This window comes from Aulonocara sp. 'chitande type north' Nkhata Bay, linkage group LG7, assembly GCF_057382095.1.
Source record: "Aulonocara sp. 'chitande type north' Nkhata Bay isolate Kocher_YH1m ecotype deep benthic linkage group LG7, A_spYH_male_GT1.1, whole genome shotgun sequence".
Lineage (NCBI taxonomy): Eukaryota > Metazoa > Chordata > Actinopteri > Cichliformes > Cichlidae > Aulonocara > Aulonocara sp. 'chitande type north' Nkhata Bay.
Genome location: NC_141350.1, coordinates 2,364,829 through 2,389,230, shown reverse-complemented (window position 1 = coordinate 2,389,230; position 24,402 = coordinate 2,364,829). Strand labels below are relative to the sequence as shown.

Genomic DNA, 24,402 nt, shown 5'->3' with positions numbered 1-24,402 from the left:
GAGATGAATAAAGCCTGAGGACTTTGCAAATTGTTATTTGATCCCATTCCAGCCAAACTGAAGTGTCTATACAACGCACCTTAGAAGCAGCGAAAAGATCGAGATTTTAGCCGACCTGCAATCCATCTCGCAACTCTACAAGCATGCAGACATTCCTTATGACCTGTGCCATCATGCACAGTCGCAGATAAACTACACCACGACCAATAACGTGTAAACTGGCATGTGGCTGCAGCATATTGAGATGCTACATCAAGGATGTTATCACAATCATGGATAATAGAGTAATGAATAATAGTTATAGTTTTAAAAAAATCCACATTATTTGATGTATTTGGACGAAGAACGCAACTATTGTTGTCTGAAACAATAATTTAAAAGAGATCCAGAAACTGAAGAGCACATTCACTCACACAGAACCACACAGCCATACTGTATTAGTCACCAGGAACGTCACTTTCCACAAATAACTTGCCAAGGATTAATTAACTTACTCCCACCTCCCACAATGCCTTGCCAAAGTAACACCTGTGGACTACCTAACCAAATAAGCGACGGCAGCGGACACAAACAAATGAGAGCCACATCATTCCAAACGGGATGGGGATATTCATTAAGCCAGTGCTGGAGAAATGGTAACAGCAGGACTCTGAGCACTGCAGGAGAAAGACAGATGATCTCTGGAAAGGCTGCGAAACACCAACTATACCTGCAGTCTGTGGAAAGTTTCCCTAATCAACTTTGCATATTTGGACAAAGGTGGGGGGAGAATTGGGGTCTATGCAGAAATATGAATGAGGGACAATAGTGTGTATTCAGGTGCAGAGAGTTTTGTAAGGCAGTCAATTTGCTCTCAGCAAAAACAAATTTCTCTAGATTACACAAACAAAGGGACACATTTGCAGAGAAACCAAGCTCGGCGTAGGGGTGCAGGCTTACAGGCCAAATTCCAATAACGGAAACTGGCCAGTGGAATTCTTTGCACTGAAAGTTGGTGCAAAACCGCAGCTGTTTGCTTTGCCTTGCAGAGTGTTTTCATTCCACTCTATTTTGATGTGACCTTATGCACAAATAATGATTGAAGAACATGAACAGAGATGTATGCACGCATGCATATTCATGAAAGCTTAAACAAACTGACTCAGAACGCGTGTGGAGCATGTGTAAAAACTAAAAATATCGGTTCTAGTCCTTTTCAGAGCGGATTTGTTACATATTTTTTATATTCTGGTTGCACAGGGCAGCACAGTGGTTAGCTTGCTTCACGGCAGGAAGGTCCAGAGTTCAATTCCACCCTCAGGCCGGGGTCTTTCTGTGTGGAGTTTGCATGTTCTTGCCTCCCACAGTCCAAAGACATGCAGTTAGTGGGGTTAGGTTAATTGGAAACTCTAAATTGCTCACAGGTGTGAATGGTTGTCTGTGTCTATGTGTCAGAACTGCAACCGACTGACGACCTGTCCAGGGTGTACTCTGCCTCTCACCCTAAGACAGCTGGGATAGACTCCACTTTGTACTTACTAAAAGTAGCATGCATTCGCTTTAAACAGAATAAGGATGTGGGTGTTTTCCTCAACGACGATGCGTGATGTCTTTGGTGTGGTTGCAATTATGCTAATCGTTGATAATTAAGGTTGCATGAGGAGGCCTCACATTTACAAGTGATTCAAATTCATGATGAATGAAGATGAATTTTTAATGTTTTTTACTTTTGCAATTAAGGTCACTAATGTGTGAATGCCTGGGTTTAGATCCCTGTCATGTCTCTGAATAACAGTGTGACACCTCAAAGTGGAACATCAGCAGCTCGAGCTGACTTTGACCTCAGCACAAAGAATTTCAAAATAAAAACAAGACAGTCTCAGTCTTGTTTTGTCATTTTTGTTTTTCCTAAAATGTGTTCATAGTGACAAACTGAGGTTTTGCATTGTAACACAATGAACGTCTGCTGCTTTCCCAGGTTGATTCTGTTATGGTCATTAACTGTCTCATTAATAAAAGTATTGCACGAGCATAATTTATTGCAAGAGCCAGAAGCTACTTATCTTAACTCACAGCAAAAACCTTGCAAAAGGTAAAAGAGCTTGCATAGATTTGCCCAAGGTTAACAAAATCCACCCACTAGTAATTCCAAAGGGTCACCGGTCAACCATTTGTTTATTCCATAGAGCCCGACATGATTATATTACACAAGCTCATCCAACACCACAATGCAGTTCCTGCTAATAATCGAGTTTCCACACAAAATATAGTCAGACTGAGTCGACATCCAGTAACTGCTTTGTTTGTCACACCGCAAACTATTTACCTTCATATTTGTATTTACATGGCATTTGGAGGCTGCTAACATGTCAGTCATTTTAGTATTCAGCACTTGGGACAAAGCATAAAGGCTCATGACAAGTGCACGGCACTGACAACAATACTAGCAGAGGTTTTATGTTACCCAGGGCTGGATTATCTGGACCAAGGGAAAAATATTGACATTAATAAGAAACAGAAGAATTTACTGCACAACAGTTTTTCAAACACTGGTTTGACGCGTCTGAGTGCGTCGTGAAATCAGCCAGACCATTGGAAGCTTTTCATAGAAATGTCACATCATCAACACCCACTTAAACATACAAGTTGTTGAGATATCGCAGTTGTGTACTTAACAACTCAACTGCTAAAGAACCAGATATACTTATGATGTGATAATTACGAGCTTTACTGGTGCTGAAAGATAATTGTTTATTTCTGTTCCCAGTGTCTATGTGGAAAATAAGCCAACCAGCTCCTGGCTACTATAAATACATGGAAGTGAATCAGTCACCTTTAATGGTTGACAAGAAAGAGAATAGACATGTTCAGGCTCAAATTAAACTTTTCGTTGCTAATGCACAACCAAGTCCTGCAGTGGTACTTCTGAGTAAAAAAAACTCATAAAATATGTATGTGGGGTGATCAGGTTGTTAGTGTTTAACTGTTGCAAATCGGCAACGCCTGCCTGGAGAGGGTTAAGGAACAGCTTGTTAATCTCCTTATTTTCCCAGGAGCTTTGATATTTGATCACAGTGCCTGCTTTCGCTACTTTTCAGTAACATTTTCCAAGTTTAATCAAAAATAACCCTTTCAGATATGACAGCTGATATAGAACATACAAACACACCAGTTCTACTCACCCCGAGTGTCTCTGCTGACCGACCACGTGTTCCTATGATGTCCACCTGCGCTAGGTCATCTGCACGTGCGCTGAGGCCGCGGATGAAGAGGACCGGCTCGCTGTGCGGAAGATCTCGCAGAGGAACCAGATTCAGATCCCCGTCCACGTGGAAGCCGGGATCCGACACACCAAACGTCACGTCCTCATTCCCCGCACAGTCATCAAACTCAACTGGAAGGAGCACACAGAGAGCCGTATGTATTTTTGCATCAATCCAAACAAATTGCAAACATCATAAATAAGAAGAAAAATCCCCATGAAACTCCGAGTCACTGAGGTATTCCCTCACTGTGCAGAGCTCAAGGAGCCGTCAAACAATGCACAAAAAACAATTGCATTTCTCAGATATAAACATATGCCCTGAAGATAAACAGTTACCCCGAAGAAAGAGTGGGATGTTCTGCAAGGCTCTGTCAGCTAGGCTACAATAAACTCACTGATCTCTTTTCATACGAGCCAGCTGCAATATTTATGACTCACCGCGTGCTACGCGTTGCCGGCTTATTAATGTTTCTGACTTGCTTTCGTGGTACGCTTTGTTTTATTAAAGAGAATACGGTGGCACGTAGTTGCAGGGCTGAGAAACAAAAGACACGAGACAGAAGAGAAGTGTCACCTCTGCGTGCACATGTGGGCTTGCCTTCTCTGACTGAGGGAGTTACTGCCGAGGACTCGACCGAGCTTTATCCCCTCTGATCATGTTCATCCTCGCTTTATCTCTCTCACACACTCCCCTAGGTGTTGCAACATGATCCCCATGTACTCCCCCACCATCACCCCTGACAATCCTCACCTCCCTCATCCTTCACCTTCTCTTTACCTCAGCCTCCTGTAATGAATCCCACTGTTAGGGAGGATAAGTGAGGGAAGAGGGGCAGGAAGTCTGCATGTGTGGATGCTGTTGTTTGTTAGGAAAGCATTTGGCACATGACTGAACAGAGGTTAGTTTACGATGGAAGCAAACATGGTAGCTTATTTAAGTCTCATCATCTCCTTTAAAATAAATTCTGTTTGATATCAGGACTGGAGTTGAACTGGAATCATGTGATTCCGAATATTCTGTACGGTTAGCATTATTAATCAAGTCACGTGGTTCTGGACTCACACGTTGTCTGCAAAAGCCAGTTAATTCATAATTAAAACAAAGATAAATGTACATGAAGAAGACTTAAAAAGACTTCTCTGGGATGCCGACAGGCAGCGTCCTACGTGATTCAATCCACTGCTTATCTTAACTCATATAAGGAACTCTGTAGTTATTCATGAAGGAAATCTTTCACAAAACACCCAAAAGCCTCACTGCTGTGCGTTCCCCTCACAATGGGGACTCAGAGGCCATCGCTCTGAGGAAGAAACGGCTTCAGATGAGACCGTATTCATCGTGTTTCTCAAAGCAACTTTGAAGATAAAGCTCAGCTTTGGTGCAGAGGCTACAAGCTTTCTCTGTAAAGTTAAACCTAATATTCAACTTTCTCTGTCTGTATGTTAAATGCTGTCTAAACCAGTTTATGTGCAACAACAGTGATTAAATATGTCAGACTGCCAGTCTCTTGTTTATTCCATAGAGACCATGAATAAGTCAACGAAGCAAACTTTTGTTTTACAGCGCTACTTTTCTTTGCGCTGCGTGTTGACCCCGTCTGTTCCTCTGTGCTGCCTCGAAGGTTTCTGGTTGGTGGAACTGATCAATTCAACTGGGAGCACCTGGCCAGTCTCTCTGAAGCATTTAATTGAATGCTTTTTCAAGCTGGAATCTATGCAGACCCTTTGACATAACCTATGCGTGTTGCCGGCATAACTGTGCGGGCTGCGACTGTCGCAGAGAGGTGCGTGTTAGGTTTCGGTGCAGGCAAAGCTACTGTGCAGTGTGGTATAATTCGTCTGCCAGCCTCTGTTCTCGCTCTTCATCCACCCAGCACCAGACTGTTCGTTCGATTGGCTTCAGCCACATTGATTTACAATTCAAACCATTTAACAGCTTCTGCCTATCATTGAAACCATCATCTAACTGCTGGATGGATGAGTGTTTCAGTGGTATCATTCACTACCTCACTTCACAAAATTCATTAGCATTAATTAACATTAATTGTGGTTTTTTGTTCTTTGTTGGTTGATAAATTGGTAAATTTGGGTCAAAACTGTGTCTTTCCAAATATGTGTCATCAGTCTTTACCCATTACAATGTATTAAATGAAACACAGTCTCCTACAACCTCTAACTAGGTCGAGTATTTCTTTTTTTTAATTGAATAAGCAGTGAGGGTATTTAAACTGTAATTTACTGGATACAGCATATATTATTTTAAAAGACAGGGATTCACCAGAAAAGAAGCATTCATGACTGCTGCTAATTTCAGATTCTTACTGACATTCACTGCTTTATTTTCTAGCACCGTGCTGGAGAGGAATTGTGTTGTAAGTGCAAACCCACCATTCTCTGCAACAGCAAATTAAAGTCTTGCAGGAAGCAATGGAACCAGACGGCACAGCAGCACTGAGCTGTTACATTAAGTGCAATGGACAACAATTTTTCAGCGGGAAAGAAAAAGAAAAATCAGCGTGCAGTCTCTCAGGCCACAACAGTAAAGGCCAGCTCACAGACTTCTTCAAAACAAATGAATCTGGTTGGTGCTTTTTTGGTTTGGTACCCACAGAACTGGTCCAAGAGTCCTACGGTCACAGATCCAACCACGCGATACAGATACTGCTAAAGCAAGCAGGACTGGACTCTTTATTTAAATTATTATTTTTCATTATTTTAACAGAACTCATCTGTTTTCAGGCTTTTTTTGATGCATTGATATAACCATATAGCTAAAATGATGGTTCTGTAATAAGAGTGTAAGAACTTTACAGTACTACTAAAATATTCCCTCTACGCGATAGTTAATGGCCTAAGATCATCACACTGCCCCTCTGATTCTCTTCCCCCGAGTCTGCTCAAAAACACTTTTAATATTGTTGGCCCTTTTATTCTGAAATTGATTAATACGTCCCTTACTACAGGCTGCGTCCCACTATGCTTCAAACAAGCTGTAGTTCAGCCTCTTCTTAAAAAACAAAACCTGGACCCAACTGTTCTGTCTAATTACAGGCCCATCTCAAAGCTTCCTTTTCTATCTAAAGTTTTGGAGAAAGTGGTCTATCTACAGTTGCAGGCACACCTTGATTTTAATATGATCTCTGAAAAATTTCAATCTGGTTTTAAATCACTACATAGCACTGAGACAGCACTTTTAAGGATTTTTAACGATATTCTCTTAACTATGGATTCTGGCAGCCCTGCTGCCCTTTTACTGTTGGACTTGTCAGCAGCTTTTGACACGGTTGACCACGACATCCTGTTATCACGGCTAGAATCGCATGCTGGCCTAAAAGGATCTGCCCTTCAGTGGTTTCGCTCCTACTTGACAGAAAGGTTCTTTTATGTCAATATGGGCCCCCACAACTCCAAATTAGCTCCTCTTAAATACGGCGTTCCTCAAGGCTCTATTTTGGGTCCCGCCCTCTTCGCACTCTATTTGCTGCCATTGGGCTCCATCTTCTCGCGGTACAGCATTTCATTTCATTGCTTTGCGGATGATCTACAGATTTATCTACCTTTAAAATCAGGATCAGATCAACCGCAGCTCTTATTACGCTGCCTTGACGACGTTAAACAGTGGTTATCATTAAATTTTTTACAGCTAAACGAAAACAAAACTGAGGTTGTCATTTTTGGCAATTTCAATCATATCGACAGCACGTTGGGTACCCTCTCCTCGTATTGTAAAACACATGTAAAAAACCTCGGAGTTTACATTGATGGTTCTTTTAAATTGAATAAGCAGGTGAGTGCAGTAGTTCAGTCCTGTTTTTTTCAGCTAAGACAGCTAGCCAGGATAAAGCCATACCTTCCGGCTGACGTCTTCGAGCGTATCATCCACCTTTTTCTTACTTGCAGATTGGACTACTGCAATTCATTGTATTATGGCCTAGATCATGCCACCATCCATCGCCTTCAGATGGTTCAAAATGCTGCTGCTCGCCTGCTAACTGGTACCAAACGGAGAGAGCATATAACCCCAGTTTTAGCCTCTTTACACTGGCTCCCTGTCCCCTACAGGATCCAATTTAAACTCTTACTTTTTGTTTTTAAGTCACTCAACGCCCGAGCCCCCCCCTACTTGTCTGAGCTCCTCTCTGCCTATGCTCCAGGAAAACCCACGAGATCTAGTTCAAAACTATTGTTGTCCATTCCATGGACTAACCTCAAATCTCGTGGTAATAGATCCTTCTCTGTGGCAGGTCCCAGACTTTGGAATAGTCTCCCCGTTAATATTAGATCTGCTCAAACTCTTGAGCAATTTAAATCTTTACTAAAGACACACTTTTACGCTCTGGCTTTTAACACATTATGACCCAAGCATTTTGGATTTATCTGAATTAGTTAGTATTGTTTCAATTCTTCTATTTTATTGTTTCTATTGTTATTATTGTATTACACTGTAGTTTTTAATTTTATTGTTATTGTTAAGCACTTTGTGCAGCATCGGCTGTTGGAAATGTGCTATATAAATAAATCTGACCTTGACCTACGTCTTCATTTTATACAAGGTTACGTTGCATTGTTGTCATATGATAAACACTCGACTAAATGCAGGCACTTAAGTTTCTTGGAAACAGCATCTACCCCTTAATTTTAGAAATGATGTGTTGACTGCGACACACGAGTCTCACTGCATTTAGTCTAAGTGATCGTTCTAATGCATACAGATTAGCCCGCAGTAGGGGAAAGGCTGCTGTTCAATTCAAGTACAATGGCAACCCACTGCTGTAATTAACACGTATTGTTCCACTGATGAAAGCGCTCAAACTTTTATTACCCGCCGCAACAGCAAGGCTCGTATTGTTTTCATCCCGTGTGTGTGTGTCTGTGTGTGTGTGTGTGTGTGTGCAGGTGTGTGTGTGTGTGTCTGTGTCTGTGTGTGTGTGTGTGCAGGTGTGTGTGTGTGTGTCTGTGTGTGTGTGTGTGTGTGTGTGTGTGCAGGTGTGTGTGTGTCATCCTCAGATGGTCTCTAATTGTTCATGTTTTCACCATATCATGAAATTCAATGTAATTCAAATAATTTGCTGGAAGACTACATTGTGTATTCATCTACCTACATTCTACTGTACGGCTATTTTCCATCACACCATGACCAAGTGGACAGAGACAAGTTCCTGTGTGACTTTAAAATCAATAGACTGAGTCTATCAAAGCTCTCAATTAGTACACTTAACCTTTGTGGCTGTGTAGTCTGGTTGCTTTTACCTTTTCTTGCAGACATTTTATAGTCTTTCATTTGGAAAGAATCGTTTTCTGCCCTCTGGACGAAGGAAAGAAGACGAGAGTAGCAGAGTGACGGATGAACGTAGAGAGAAGAAGGAGAGAAAAGGGAATGGGAAAAGAAAATGCCAGAAACGGCAAGGCTACAATGGACAACTACGGAGAGCTACAAAGTCAACAACTGACTCTCGAGGGAAACAAGGCTCTGTCTCAATATTCAACTCTCACTTCTAATCCAAAGCATGAAAGATGTGTTCATTTCCATTCCCATTACAAGCCTCAGATTTATTTCAATAACATGGGCGCGCTCGTTAGAGCCCGCAAATTGCAGCGCCAAACAGTGTCAGTGGCATTTCAAAGGCAGCCAGAGAGTGTTTGATGGTATTCTAATGTTGTCAGGTTTTGGGGGGATTTCAGAAGAGAGCATGGTGAGCTGGCAGCTTTGAAGTCAGGCAACAATGACAGAACGCAACTTACCCCTCTCAGCACCCACACCCCCACTTTCTTTCTGGCTCAGGGTTGAATAACTGTGCACAACATGGATTAGGGTCACCAAAATCCCTCACTGAGGATTCGAGAGGAAAAGCAGGGTGTCATGGGGGTTTGACTTTTTCCTCAAGTTTGACATTCAAGTTCCTTTCAGGCTAAACTCTCCTTTGGAGTAACAAATGTTCCAGAAACCCACTCATCACAGACCAGGGTTACTCTAGGCTTGATTGCCTGTCCGATTAGTGTTCACTAAAACGTCCACGTTCTCATTTATTGCAATAGGTGTAGGCTGCTGGGGGATTCCCATGATGCACTGGGTGTTTCTTCTACCCTCCCTACGTGTTAACAGACCTCTCTGCACTGAATCATACCTGTTATTAATCTCTGTCTCTCTTCCACAGCATGTCTTCATCCTTATCTCCCCCCAACCAATCACAGCAGATGGCCCCGCCCCTCCCTGAGCCTGGTTCTGCTGGAGGTTTCTTCCTGTTAAAAGGGAGTTTTTCCTTCCCACTGTCGCCAAAGTGCTGCTCATAGGGGGTCATATGATTGTTGGGTTTTCTCTATTATTGTAGGGTCTACCTTCCAATATAAAGCGCCTTGAGGCGACTGTTGTTGTGATTTGTATAAATGAAATTGAACTGGGTTTATGATGTAAAAAAATGCACTTACCAAGGAAGTCAACTCTAGTATCTAACTAAGTAAAGAAGAAACAAAAAACTATCAGTGCATTAATATTTTTGGTTTGCAACATGATGTGAAATCCATTAACATCAATTCAAACTGGTTCATTGTTGCAGGGGGAGGTGGAAAAAACTTGGTTTTAATTGTTTTCTATTTTCTTTTTATAGCAAACTGGAAGAAAAGCAGGATGAGATGTGCAGTACGGAGGCTAATGTTAGAACTTGTTGGCATTACATCAAACTATTTGTTGAACTTACTCTGGCTTTTTTAATTTCTTTTGCATTGTGCAAGGATTTAACATGTTTCCATTCTAATTTACTTCTGCCATTAAGCGAGATATTTTTCAATAACTAAGCAGACACCTCATATTCAATCATGCCAGTTAGCTTAGGATATTTTAAAAGGACCATCCACACTGATGTCTTCATTTTCATGTCTTTCAACGGTGCTAGGCAGAAACTCATGCTGGATTATTTTGGCATCCCGCATTATATTTTCATTGACTCAGCCACATAATTGAGATCTCCCCCCTCCCCTGTCAGGTACTAAAGTTTTCCTTTGAGGTGTTGTGAAGACAATTTTCTATCTTGTAACTAAATGTCAAGTCTGCATGATGGAAGAGATGGGAATCTGAGGGCTAATCTCAAAGGTGGCAGCACGGGTGTGTTTAAGCTGATAGCTGCCGTGTCTAACCAGAGCGACTATGCTCAGCCTCATAAAAGGCCTCTGGAGAACGCTATTCTCAAATAATCACCCCGCATTAGAGAGAGGGAGCTGCTTTTGAAAATGTATTTACGCCCTGAATTGCATTTTACCCCAGAGTTTCCTATCGCTGCGCATTGTGTAAGGCCCATCACTAGGACTCAATAGTAACAAGACGTTAGCTTTTCATCTAGCAAGATAACAGTTTGCAGGGATTTAGCTAGCTAGGGGGTCCTGACAGCAGCAGCTTTCACCTTGGCTTTAGCCGACGATTAAGACCCCCCACCTCAACCTTTACTGCCACTCCAACTATCCAGTCATGTCACATGCAGTTTCTAATCATCAAGTGTGAGAGAAATGTGTGTTTTTTGCAAACCAGAGAGTGTGTGTCCTTTTACTCAAACCACTGTATTCTATCAGACGACTGTATCACTCTCATTTGTCAGAATAAGCATGGTCTGTGCATACTAGCTTTTATGCACAGTGTTCCAGGGCCCTTGATCATACTTTGATGTGTGGCCCTGTCCACTGTGCTGGTGACTAAAGCCAATTAAACTACAGCTACTTTCTGATCTCAAGCAGCATCAAAGAGTTCCCATGTGGACTGTTAAAGGTCAGTCAAGCATGCTAACTACCTGGTTAGATGTTTCTATCATCTCGACACATCTGTGCTACACTTAATGTTATGTTGCCTTGGATACCTTAGCAACATGTATTTTTGTATACGAGTGTTTTCAGACACAAAAGGACTTGATCAAAGCCAGAGAACAAAAACTGCAATAAGTACCGGCTCCTGTTGTGTTCTGGTTGTTTATTTAATCTAACTGGTGCAGGGCTTCATCTTATCCTTGTATACGTGTTTTATCAAAGTTATTTTGACCGGCCTTCACAGTCAAAAAGTCACCAGCCAATAAAAATCAAAAGGTGAGACTACATATCAGAGCGAAGTCAGATCTTTGATCTTGACATCTAGAGGAGGAGAGAGCTCGGGATTAAAGTGGCAGCGAGCATGAATTAGCAGAAGAAGTATTAGAAGAGGAAGAAAACACAATATCCACTTTGATATAGCGCAGCAGTCTAAACAAAGGTATAATTGATTAAAATAATCATAGTTTGGTGTGCCCTACTAAACAGAATGGCATGAACCGAGGCCCTGGCCATAATGGAAGTTATTAATTACACCTGTATTCACACCGTAATGGTAATCAAAATAGCTGCAGCAACTCGTCAGTATAACAGTCAGACTAATTAGGAACAACAAAGTTTGCTTGTAAAGTTGAGAGACTGAACCCTGGAGAGAAAAGGTTTCCCCATCGAAGGCTAATGACAGCAAATTGTATTTTTAACTGTTCCCAAATAAAAGTAGAGAGCAAAGAGACTGAACAGATATGCAATGACAGAAATGTAATTTTATGTAAAATAAAAAATGGCTCCATACAGACTGTAGTGGTTAACAAGCTAAAGATCCCTGCCTCAACACTGAGAGGAGACACAAATCCCTGGGAGGGCTGGGTCAGTGGGCGTCCGGTGTAAAACTCCACGTCAAATGAAGTATGTGGATCCACCCACTGCTGCAACCCCATGAGAATGAGTTTATCGTGGTCGGGTACCACACATTTCCATTCCACACAAGTCACTTATGAAGACTGGATATTTTATTTTCTACAAAATCTTATTTTCAAATAGGAAATAATGAATTCTGCTGTTTACAAACAGGTCACTCAGGTCTGAGTGGGAAATATCTGTACATGTTTCCCAGGTTGCTTGACCACTCATAAATCTGATCAAATAGGGCTGTTCGATATAACGATATATACCGGACGGCGATATAAAAACGTCTATTGTTTCATTTCACGCTATCGTTTGTTTCGTGGTGTCGCAAAATAAACTGTTTACGACAATATTTTTCATGGTTGTGATGGTCACTGTAGTGACTATATTAATTTCTTAAAGTTCTCTTTCTCTTATATATAACCACACTACGGACAGACAAGCCCTGTTTTTATGCGTTGTCGTTAGCAACAACGACGGTAACAGCATCGCGTGTCCGCTTGTTTATGTTCCACATAAACCTTTCACAATAAAGCTCAAGATCCTGTTGAGACTTTTCAAAATAAACTGAATCACGTGAAAGAGCAGATTATTTACGGATGAGAAGTAAAAAAGAGCCGCCAGGTGCTAAAAAATAAACCGTAGACTCAAACGTTAGAACAGGCTTTTCCCCGCAGCACGCCGTGTAAGAAATACTCACAAAGAAAACGGCGCCGTTACAACTTATGTCTAAAAATGTATCGTTTCATGCATCGGTTAAAACACTCGACTCCAGCTACACGACGCCCAGCTGGAAACACTTCACACAAGTCGAGCTGCCCGAGATTCACAGACTTTACAGAAAATGTTAAATTTTTGTGATTTATATGGTTATCGGACGATAGATGTCTTATATCAGGATGATTTTGGTCATATCGCACAGCCCTGCTGACAAAATATAAATGTTTCTGTCACTGATAACATCCTAGTGTATATCAAAAAATTTGAATATTGTTAAAATGTTTGATTGTTTTATATATTCCAAATTCATTACATATAAAGTGAAATGCGCGAGGTGGAAATCCAGTATTTGAGTTTGAGTAAGTTACTATTCAGACAGTATAAATACTTCTTATCTCACTGTGTCACTGCGTTCATCATGGATAAAGGACTTTCTTACAAACCGGCCCCAGACTATAAGACTCCGCCCTCATCTCTCCTCCACCCACACGGCTGTGTGCTGAGCCCCCTCCTGTATTCTCTCTACACCCACGACTGCAGTTCGACCCACAACAACAATCTCATCATCAAGTTTGCTGATGACACCACGGTAGTCGGACTCATCTCAAAGGGAGACGAGGAAGACTACAGAGAGGCAGCCTGGTGTTCAGAGAACAACCTGACACTGAACACTAAGAAAACCAAAGAGGTCATTGTCGACTTCAGGAGACACAGCACTGACTTAGCCCTCCTTTACATCAACAGGGAGTGTGTGGAGAGGGTCCACACTAGGGCTGCACGATTAATCGTTAGAAAATCGTGATCTCGATTCATACTTATGTGCGATCTCATTTCCAAATGACAACGATTTAAAAAAAAGAAAAAAAAAAGATGACGATTGTACCGCATTTTGATCCGGGACGTAATCTGCATGAAAACAAGCGCTCACGCTTCCTGCTCAACAAATGACAAGGGCGGAGCCTTATACCACGTGATACAGAAGCCATCTGGCAGGGAAAAAACAACGGAGAGCACGTGAAACTGCCCGAGGGGAGAAAACACAATGAGGGCAGAGGAAACGTTTCCTGATGGCGGTGAGAATGACAACCCCACTGTAAAATTACTTCCAAGAAAAGGTTCTCATTCCTCCGTGTGGAAGTTTTTTGCCTTCAAAGAAGACGATGAGAGTCAAAAAAATATCATTTGCAAGCTGTGTTTTGCCATAGTAGCAGCACCGCAAGGTAACACTACAAATCTGTATAACCACCTCAGACGTCACCATAAAGTGCAATATGACGAAGCTGTAAAGGCCAAGAAAGTGACAGGAGAAAATCCGTCCCCGTCAACCACCCAAACATTAATAACAGGAACCTCATCAGAATCAGAATCAGAATCAGAATCAGAAAGGGGTTTATTGCCAAATGTTGAGCAGGTTTACAACATTAGGAAATTGCTGCGGTGCTTCAGTGCAAACATAGTGTCATAAATAGCACTTAAATAGACATGAAAAAATAAAAGTAGGGATAAGAATTAAAAGTGCTACGTAGAAAGATATGTGCATGAGCTATACATGAGATATATACATGAGAATAAGAATTAAAAGTGCTACGTAGAAAGATATGTGCATGAGATATACATGAGATATATACATGAGAATAAGAATTAAGAGTGCTACGTAGAAAGATATATACATGAGTGCAGGTGGTGATCAGTGCCAAACATGGAATGATGCAGTGACACAGCGTAGGGTCATGTGTTAGTGGTGGGGAACAGTCATACGGTTATTGTTCATGTGTCCAACAGCAGAGGGGAAGAAACTGTTCTTATGGCGAGAGGTTCTGGTGCGAATGGACCGGAGCCTCCTGCCTGAGGGGAGCAGGTCAAACAGACTGTGTCCAGGGTGAGAAGGGTCAGCTGAGATCCGAGCTGCACGCCGCAATGTCCTGGAGGTGTACAGGTCCTGCAGAGATGGGAGTCTGCAGCCAATCACCTTCTCAGCAGAGCGCACAACACGCTGCAGTCTCTGTTTGTCCCTGATAGTGGCTCCAGCGTACCACACGGTGATGGAGGAGGTGAGGATGGACTCGATGATTGCAGTGTAGAACTGCATCATCGTCCGTGTTGGCAGGTTGAATTTCTTCAGCTGCCTCAGGAAGTACATCCTCTGCTGGGCTTTCTTGATGACGGAGGTGATGGTGGGCTCCCACTTCAGGTCCTGGGTGATGGTGGTACCCAGGAAGCGGAATGAGTCCACAGAGGTGATGGGGGTGTCAGTCAGGATGATGGGGGGGAGTGGGGCTGTGTGCTTCCTGAAGTCCACAATAATCTCCACTGTCTTCTGGGCATTCAGCACCAGGTTGTTGTGGCTGCACCAGGACACCAGACGTTCAACCCCATACAGCGCTTCCCTTTACCCGTCGAACTCCCGCAGGCACAAAGACATTACGGAGGCTATCACTTATCACCTGACCAAAGATATGGCTCCCATCAACACTGTGCAAAACGAGGGATTTAGGAAAATGATCAACACCCCAGACAAACGCTACACAGTGCCGTCCTGCAACTATTTTTCTATTGTTGCACTACCTGCTCTATACACGCAGTGTCGAGCAACGGTGGAGAAACGTGAGACATTTGTTGTTTTTATGTTTATTTATTGTTTTTATGTTCAGTCTCAACTGTTACGAAGTTGATGTGCAGTTAATAAGTGCAATAAATATTTATACTGGAAAAGAAAATCGTGAGAGAATCGTGATCTCAATTCTAAGCCAAAAAAATTGTGATTCTCATTTTATGCAAAATCGTGCAGCCCTAGTCCACACCTTCCGGTTCCTTGGCGTCCTCATCTCTGCTGACATCTCCTGGACAGACAACATCTCAGCGGTCGTCAAGAAGGCCAAACAGCGGCTGCACTTCCTGAGGGTCCTCAGCTGAACTCCAACCTGCTGCTGACCTTCTACTGCTCGTCCATTGAGAGCCTGCTGACATACTGCATCACGGTATGGTATGGCAGCTGCACCAAGGCAGATAGAGCGAGGCTTCAGAGTGTAGTCAAGACAGCACAAAAGATCATCGGCTGCCCTCTCCCCTCCCTGATGGACATTTATTCCTCCGCTGCCTCAGCAGAGCAGCAAACATCATCAAGGACAGCTCCCACCCTGGTTTCAACATGTTCAGCCTGCAGACTCAAAAACAGTTTCTTCCCAAAGGGCTAATTAGGAAGAGAAGCAGGCTGCTGTTTCAATTAACAGAAAATTTGCGATTTCATCTGGAAATCACATAAATCCAAAGTGTTTGTGTGAAGGTTTGACAGTCTGTGGTGTTGGTTGGTCCTCTGTGTTTTATCAAGTTCAAAGTCATCACAGTCATCACACTTTGTGCTTTCATGGTTTTGTGACCATGCGATGACTGTGCTTGATTGGCAAACCAACTCAGCTGGCGTGAACCTCACAGAGAATCGACGTCGTATTGTCAAGATGGACATGAGAAGCATTTCAACCCAACAATGCAGACCAGCTGAAGGCAGCTATTAAATCTACCTGGGCTTCAACACCTCTGCAGTGCAACCAGATGATTGCCTCCATGCATGCAGCACTGATGCAGCGAATCATAGTAAAAGAGTTGCAGCCAGATTTTACACGCAAAAAATGGAACTTATCAGAAACAGGACTTTTCTGTATTGTAAATCTTTTCTAATATTCGAGATATTGAATGCATGATATTGATAAGCTAAAAGCCACAATGAGAAAAAATGAAAACAATGGAAACATTTAACTTATAGAAGAAAGTTTAGCCATTTGAATTCAGTGGTGACATTAGATGGACAGTCGTGCCAATGAAGCTGTCAGACAGGTGGTTCTTAAGAGTGTCTGGTTTAAAAAATGAAAAGCCTTCATTTTAAATCATTTAAATGTAATACGCACGTATCCATTGTTGAAAGCAGAAAAGTGGTTTGTTTATCTGCTTATTTCAGAGACACGGTGTCTTATTAGTCGTGTTTGACATTCACTGATTTCTTGAGCTTTTCTCTCTCATACGGTGAAATTCATTCCAGCTAGTGGAAAACAGATAGCTAATTATAACATGATGTGCCCCGTGAGTGTTCTTACAAATAACAGGGCTCTGAAATGTCACTGTCAGCATATGCCCACAGAAAAATAGGCCTATTGTGAGTCTCTTACTTTTTATTTTAAGCTACAACAAACACTGTCAAAACAGTAGAGAAGTTACACTGTGCGGGGCTGACGTTCCTACAATTGTTTACTTGAGGTTCGGAGATGTTGAATCACCAGCTCAGAAATGTGCAAAAGCTGATTATGATAAGCTGGCACTTACAAAATAGATCAGTCATTGAGAGCTTAGCAGTCGAGTTAAAGTCATCCTGCAAACTGTGCGGCGCTGAAGCTCTCTGGAGCCGCAGCAGTCTCATTTGAATCTGAATCGTTATCTTTCAGCATGTACATGAAAGGGGTTTCTGCTAAATACAACAGCTGGACTGGTCTTAATTTGATGTTTGGTTTGTTACACTAATCTGTAGAATCACCATACATCCCACGATACGATATTATCGCAATTTTTAAAAATATTTTGCGATATTCAGATTCTGTCCATAAAGGTAAACTTTATTAATATTCATTTTATCTAAAATCAAAGTCTCACACTCAGTCTTTCTCTCGTTTCAGTTTTATTGTTGACAAACTTAAACGGTTTGTATTACAGTCTAGTCCAACTTAACTGAATGCAACCATCTGGTACAATTACAGCTATTCTGCACTATGCAATATGAAAACTATGCAGCCCATTCAGCAACTGAAGAATTTGAAAGTAAATTAAAACAAAATATAGTTTTACATTAAATAAAAAAAGTTTTAAACTTAATTAAAATAAAACATGTCTTAAATTAAAATAAGTAAACTGTCATGTTTATTGCTGCCAAAAACAAGTTAAACACATTTGGACAGTGAAGGAATGTCAGGATTCTTGCTCAGAAAAAGGATCAACATGCAAAAGTCAGAGCACAAAAACCTTTTTTGTAACAAAATATCGATTTCTGCTGTCCCTGTATCGATACATTATTAGCAAACAAAATATCACGATACTACACAGTATCGATTTTTTCCCCCACCCCTACTAATCTGTGGGATTTCTTGTTATTGCAGTCAACAGGCAGAAGCGTGCAACTCTGTACTGATTTAATCTGCTGCACTGATGGGCACTGATGCTCCTGCTTGCTTACCTTTACTACTGTAAATCTGTCAAATCGATACAAAGGAGAGATGAGACAGTGAGTGAGAGAACAGTGAGGTAGACAGTAATTAGGATGAGATAATGAGGGCCGCCTCTCTGGTCGAGTTGCAGATTCTCTATTCTGCTGGGCCATGAATGCCAGAACAATGCCTCCAGGCAATGTTAACACAAACACACACACACACACACACACACACACACACACACACACACACACACACACACACACACACACACACTCTGCAACCAGTCAGTCGAGTCACTAAACCGAACCTAATACTAATCTCACACTGTTTTGGACACACAGAGGTCTTCTCAGCCATAATTAAAGCTAAATCACCGCCTGAGTTGCCACCTTTAGTTATTATAAATACGATTCAGTCCTTAATACAGAACAGTTCATCTTTCAGTCCCAAAGCTGGCACACGTTTCGCTTCTCTTCAAACCTAGCTACCCTGTCATGTATCCAGGTACCAGAGGTCATGTGACCAGCATGGTAACGTGACAATTCAGACAATATTTCCCGGATAACAGACAAATGTTGGCCTAGCCTGGGTTTTTGGCACTTACAGCTCAGTTATGGCACTGTCACATGTTGTGTTTGCCAGATGACACTCAAATATCAACACATTTAACAAAGCATCAGTGTGTCGCCATATCCAGATTCACTGTGACTCAGTGCTGTGAGTTAGGGCCAAATGTATCCCAAAGGAACCTGCAGCTGTGGGTCACAAAAGCTCACATGCTAACTTAAAGATATTAGAATTCAGTGTCTCGGGGAGGGACAGTTGATTTGTTGAGGTGTTTTGAGACATTTTGCCATGACATCCAGGTACTTCAATAGTCAGAAAGTTGTGAGAATATTTTCTCTAGGCCATGTTTCATAGACATGACCAGCGACTGACGCTTATAGTCCACTTTAGCTCTAATTTCTCAGTTATTGCCAGATGTTATGACATAAAAATGCAACTGTAGCTGCAGAGGCCATGGTAAAAGGATTTGGATAATTTCTAAAGTGTACATGGATACAGCACTAAGTCAATGCAGTGTCAGTCATCCTTATGAAAGAAGGAGGACAATAGAAAACTCAAATTGACAACCTGTCTGCAATCAACGTATTCAGCGCTGACAAAGCAGAACAACAAAGAAGCAAAGGCTTGATTTAAACAAGGTTTTCTGAGAATCTTTATCCTGCCATAATTGCACTTGTTATGAGTATAGAGCACTTTTTTTAATAATCACCCACAGTCATCAAGATGCAAAAAACGTCTGAGACTGTCCTCTCAGTGATTCAAAGACTCAAACACAACACAAACTCACAAAATCAACTCCTCATTAATGGCACTTTGAGGAGTTTAAGGCAGATCCTGTAAGGACAGAAAACTGAGCCTTTCAAATGACTGATAGGAAAAGCAGGCGCATCTGCTGCTTTGCATTCCAGCAAACTGGTTTCTCATTAAAGCTAGAAGGAAAGTGAACATAGGCAAACAATGTTCCTGTACATTTATTGAATTAATTCCTGCATTTGTCAATGAGGATGTCAGCTCATGAGTAAAAATATATTCTTCAAGGTTTTGTGCGGTGCATGCATATGTAACACTGACAGCAACAGTAAACATCTCGTGTCTCCGCACAAGCTGGAAATGTTAAGGCCTCCAGGCTTGGTCTTTGATGTCGCCTGTTCCAAGGTTACACCTGCTTAAATATGAATTCATTTAAATTCCTTTTTCAAAACAGTTGCGCAGATGCACTCCTCACCGGGTTTTATGTGAAAATATAAATGAAAGTATCTCAGCGTCTCTAAGCGATTGAGATCCCCTGAAGTCTAGCTTGACAAGGTTAACCACGGCAGCAGATCTGAAGGGAATGAGTGGGTTTATTCAAGCACCGTAACAAACTTAAATCAGTCTGTGTTTGTTTGTCAGTGGCAGGGCAAAGGGTTTCATCAAAGAGCGCTGGGGCAGGGGCGGACGCCAGCAGTGATAGTAAGGTAGCCTTGCAGAGGGAGGGAAACTAAGCTGCTGCTGCTGCAGTCACAATAAGACACATCGAATGGGAAATCCATCTCAGGGTTATGTGGTAACAGCGCAGCTCTGCTTCATTAACAGACTAGTAAATTTAGTAAATCGCTCGTGACACCCTCACGAGCGATTGATGATCGGGAGCTGGTCGTGAGGTGTTAATCGCTTCTCGTTACCCCGCGTATACTACACGACGCACGATGAAGGCCAAAATCGGGCCGATCACCAAATTGGTCGCACGACTCAAAAATCGTCTCAAAATGGGCCAAAAATCGCACAGTGTGAGCCCAGCATTAGAGCAGCAATGTTTGTTCGCTCAGAGAAAGAAAAATAGGCTGCAAAAGTACAGGGAGGAATGGGAAAGGAAAACACCTGGCTGGGAAAATGCACGATAACACCTATAAAGCACACTGCACTGTGTGCCGGCGCACTTTTTCCATAGGCATGCTTCTAGTGGTGGGCACATGAAGAACATGAGGGGCGTGAAAGCTCGGGGAACCCTTAATTATTTAACAATTTCTTGTCCACCAGGCCACGGCAGAAGCAGATATGGTATGTAAACACTGGTTTGTTTTTTAAACCCTCTGGTTAATATGGGCATGTGCAGTGAATATCAGCGCTATGTGGCCAGAAGTGTAATAATATAATTTATTTTGTGTAATAAACGACTGCAAGGATAGATGATTACAACAAATAGATGACTAATACATAAAAGTAATACATAGATGAATAATGATGATGAGTTAAGATGTGTAATCATGGGAACAAGCGGGTTTACAAACAGGAGCAGCTGATTAGCATTAGAAAAGCTGAAATAATACCTCAACTGAAGCCAACTGTACTAAATGTACTAAATGTGCACTGTTACAAGAATGTTTTTGTTCTATTGTTTTCTATTAATTTATATAATTTTAAGTTAAGCAGGACAGAGTTCTTTTAAAGAAAGATTTACTTATATTCTCAAAAGTTAAGCATGACAGGCTTCTGTTTAAGAAAGAGACCTGTTTTACTGTGTTAATGTTGTCATTTTGAGCTAAAAATAAATGGCTAAATGATCATTTGTTTCACATGTGTTCATATCACAAAGAATATGCATCTGCTTAAATCAAATTCAAGTCAAATGGTTAAAAAATTATTTCACACACAAAAAAAGAGCTACCACACTGGGAAGGGTGAAGACAACTGGGTTGCCCGGCCCTGGCCACGAGGTGTCCCTTATTTATTTTTCAGGGAGTTGGCAACCCTAAGCCCACCTGCATCACCAAATGACTCAACGCTACCCCGTCAGACTTTTAGTCACCATAAGTAGGGATGGGCACCGGTTCTGACATAAACGGTAGTAACCAGACCGAAAAGCAGCGCACATTTCGGTGCTTTATTTTTTTTTATTTTCCTGAGCTGTGATACACTTTAGATTCTAGCCAATCATTTTACGTTTCCGAGGATAGTAGGCGGGGCCAGGTACGTACGTTCTTTTAGAGCAGAGCTACAGATTAAAAATGCCCAAGGCGAAGCGGTCAAAGTCTGGCTGTACTTCACAGCAAAAGATGCAAACTCAGCAGCAACAAGTGCTTTAAGCTGATACTGTGATACTGTCAAAGGAGGTAACACCTCAAATCCGATGAAACACCTGGCGACGCATAGCGTTTTTTTTAAAAGCAGAGAAATGCGCCGTATTTGATAGCTTGCTGCGAGACCTCACACCGAGCACATCTACTGCGGGTGTGGTGCCTGTTATCGGACCCGGAGTTAGCAACATCCCCCAAGAACCCGAAGAGGAGAGTCCTGGCCCCTAGCCCTGCCAGTGTAGCAGAAATGATGAGGATGATGATGCAGCAGCAGCCGTTCTTCTCTGCGTGAGTAGCTTAATGTTGTCCGTGTGTAATTTACATTGAGTAGGCTAACCACGTTACTACATTAATGCATGTAAGGTGAACTAGCAAACATCATCATAGCTACATGCGGCTGTCTTCTTGTTTGATGGCAGATACAGTACTCCCTTCACCCTGGCCAAAAAGGCTAAAATGACCAAAGAAAAAGTGGGAAACAGTTAAACATGAGAGGTTTTTGGACAAAGTTTGTGTTTTTTCCATAGTTTAAGCACTGCTTCCAGCCAAGAGTGATACCATATATGCCCCATAGCTGCAGAAAAGGCTAACATTGTTATCTTTTTACAAAAAAAACAGCTGAACATGAGAGGTTTTTGGACAAAGTTTGTGTTCTCCATTCTTTAAGCACCGGTTTGAGCACCGTTTAAGCACCGGCACCGTTTCAAAAGCACCGGTTTGACACCGGTATCGGATAAAACCTAAACGATCCCTAACCATAAGGAAAATAACTAAACTATTAAAATATCAACAAACATGCAACTACTGGAGCCATCAAATAATCCCACTGGTGGCTTTGACGTTAGACAAATGCCCACTGTGGATAAGGTGGCTCAAAGACGAATGTAAAAAAATGGGAGATTTTATACTAGTTAAGAATCATCCATTAACTAATCTCAAAGCAGTCATTTCCAAAATAAATGCCCAAACTCCTTCCATTTTTCAGTTTGGCCTTTTTGCCATGTTCCTTGATTCTGGAGCAGTCGTTATGTTGTTGCATTGTTTAAGGGGACGACACTTTGCCTTTCTTATGATATTTGTTCTGCAAAACGGTTAGATGGGTGGTTCTTGTCAAAGCAACATCCACAGAACAAAGTTTCCCCACAGAAAACTGCATTGCAATGCAATAATTCATGTTATTTCACTTCACCTCTTAGTGAGTTTTAATATTGAGGGTGTCTGGTGTATGATTCCAATTGACCTTTGTAATTGAATAAGGTTCTGAAGAAGCACCGAGGGAAGACACTGACTGTGTCATGTGTATGGTGCGCTCTTGAATTCTAAACAGAGTGAAACTATAAATATTAGATATTGTTTTTGGCTCTTTCACACTTTGACCACTCTGATGCCCCCTGTCCTGAATATGTAATCTATCACAGTTGTACTCTGCATATTAAAAATATACACATGTCACAGTTCATGCTTTGCCACAGGCGTTAATGATAAGGTGCCCTCACAGTGTTCTCACTTAACGATCTTGACAAGCTTCCTTTGATATGCCAGAGGCTTCATGGCTGTGCCTGTTGTGAAAGCACTAGAGGGATGCCTTGGGGACCTTTCAGCACACTTCTCTAAGTATTCATATTTTGCTCGATGGATTTACTAACATTGTGAAACTGAAAGAAAAAAAACAAGCAAACAAACACTGAGAGCGATCTTGGGAAAACAGATTTAACTGTACAGTCACAGGACAAAGTTGGTACAAAATGATAACCGAACACGTAATATCCGTGATCTTTTGTAAAATACATAGATAACAATAATCTGTTGGATTAAAAGGCTTAAGCAATGTGTGACATTATTACCCATCAATATTGGAAGTATTCAAATATTAATGAAAAATGAAAGCAGCTGGTTAAAGCTGTTGCATTCAGTCATTGTCACAGGAGTTAATCTGAAAGTGCTGAGTTGGTCATCTTGGCTGTTTTATTAGACACAGCTTTGATTGCTAATTTACTGAAGGAAGTACTGACAACTTTTTTCACATGTCATCTTCCCAAGAGGACACTCATCTGTTACAATGATAAATCACTGAAGCTTGTTCCCACACACTGAAAGCAAAGCCAGCAGCAGCTTGCCTCGCACGCTGGTCTCCTATCAGTTTGCTGTGAAAGACCAGGGGTTTATCTGTAATGCACATGCACAGAAGAAAGAGCTGCTGCCCTGCTGAGCTCGAGTCATTAAGATATGCCCGTGAACCAGAGACAGCTACATTTACCTATGAGCATGAAACAAGCAGAGCTTTCAGCGAAAATAGCTAACTGTAATGGTAAATGGCCTGTATTTGTATAGCGCTTTACTAGTCCCTAAGGACCCCAAAGCGCTTTACATATCCAGTCAAAAATTAAATGTGAACATCGAAAGTAAAAGCTGCATCAAAAGTCACCCTTAGCCTGCTGATAGCAGATTTAGCAGATGTGGCGCTGGACCTCGAGCACCTGTAACTCAGGTACAAATCTGTCAGCAGCACAAACCTTTGTGAAACAACAGGCTGAGCTGGAACAGTGAGGATACAGAAATATTATTTCTCACACTACTTTTCTACTTTTTAATTGAGTTTCTTTGGTACTTGAAGGACCAGATAACTTTTCAAAATTTGATTTACTTACAAATCTTGAGTCTTCTTCAGTGACCATTTTCACTCACTGTTTTTTAATTATTAGTTATTATCATCTGTGGCTCTGTTGCACAGCGTGTTTTTGTCCTGTCTGCATCCGATCATGGTAGAAGGCAACTCCTTTGTTATCCTGGTTCTGCTGGAGGTTTCTTCTGTTAAAAGAGAATTTTTCCTTCCCACTGTCGCAAAGTGCTTGTCTACAGGGGGCGTTGGAGTTTTTTCAGTTATTCTTTATTTTAATGTGGGGTCTTTACAATATAAAGCTCCTTGAGGCAT

At 41.7% G+C, this 24,402-nt stretch overlaps 1 protein-coding gene across 1 annotated transcript in view; it reads right to left on the bottom strand.

Annotated features, from left to right (window-relative positions):
* Positions 1-24,402, bottom strand: part of cdh13 (cadherin 13, H-cadherin (heart)) — a 423,814-nt gene that overhangs the window by 272,646 nt on the left and 126,766 nt on the right. The window contains exon 3 of the mRNA XM_086297939.1: positions 3,162-3,373. Coding sequence (XP_086154065.1) covers positions 3,162-3,373 — 212 coding nt within the window. The remainder of the gene's footprint in view (positions 1-3,161; positions 3,374-24,402) is intronic.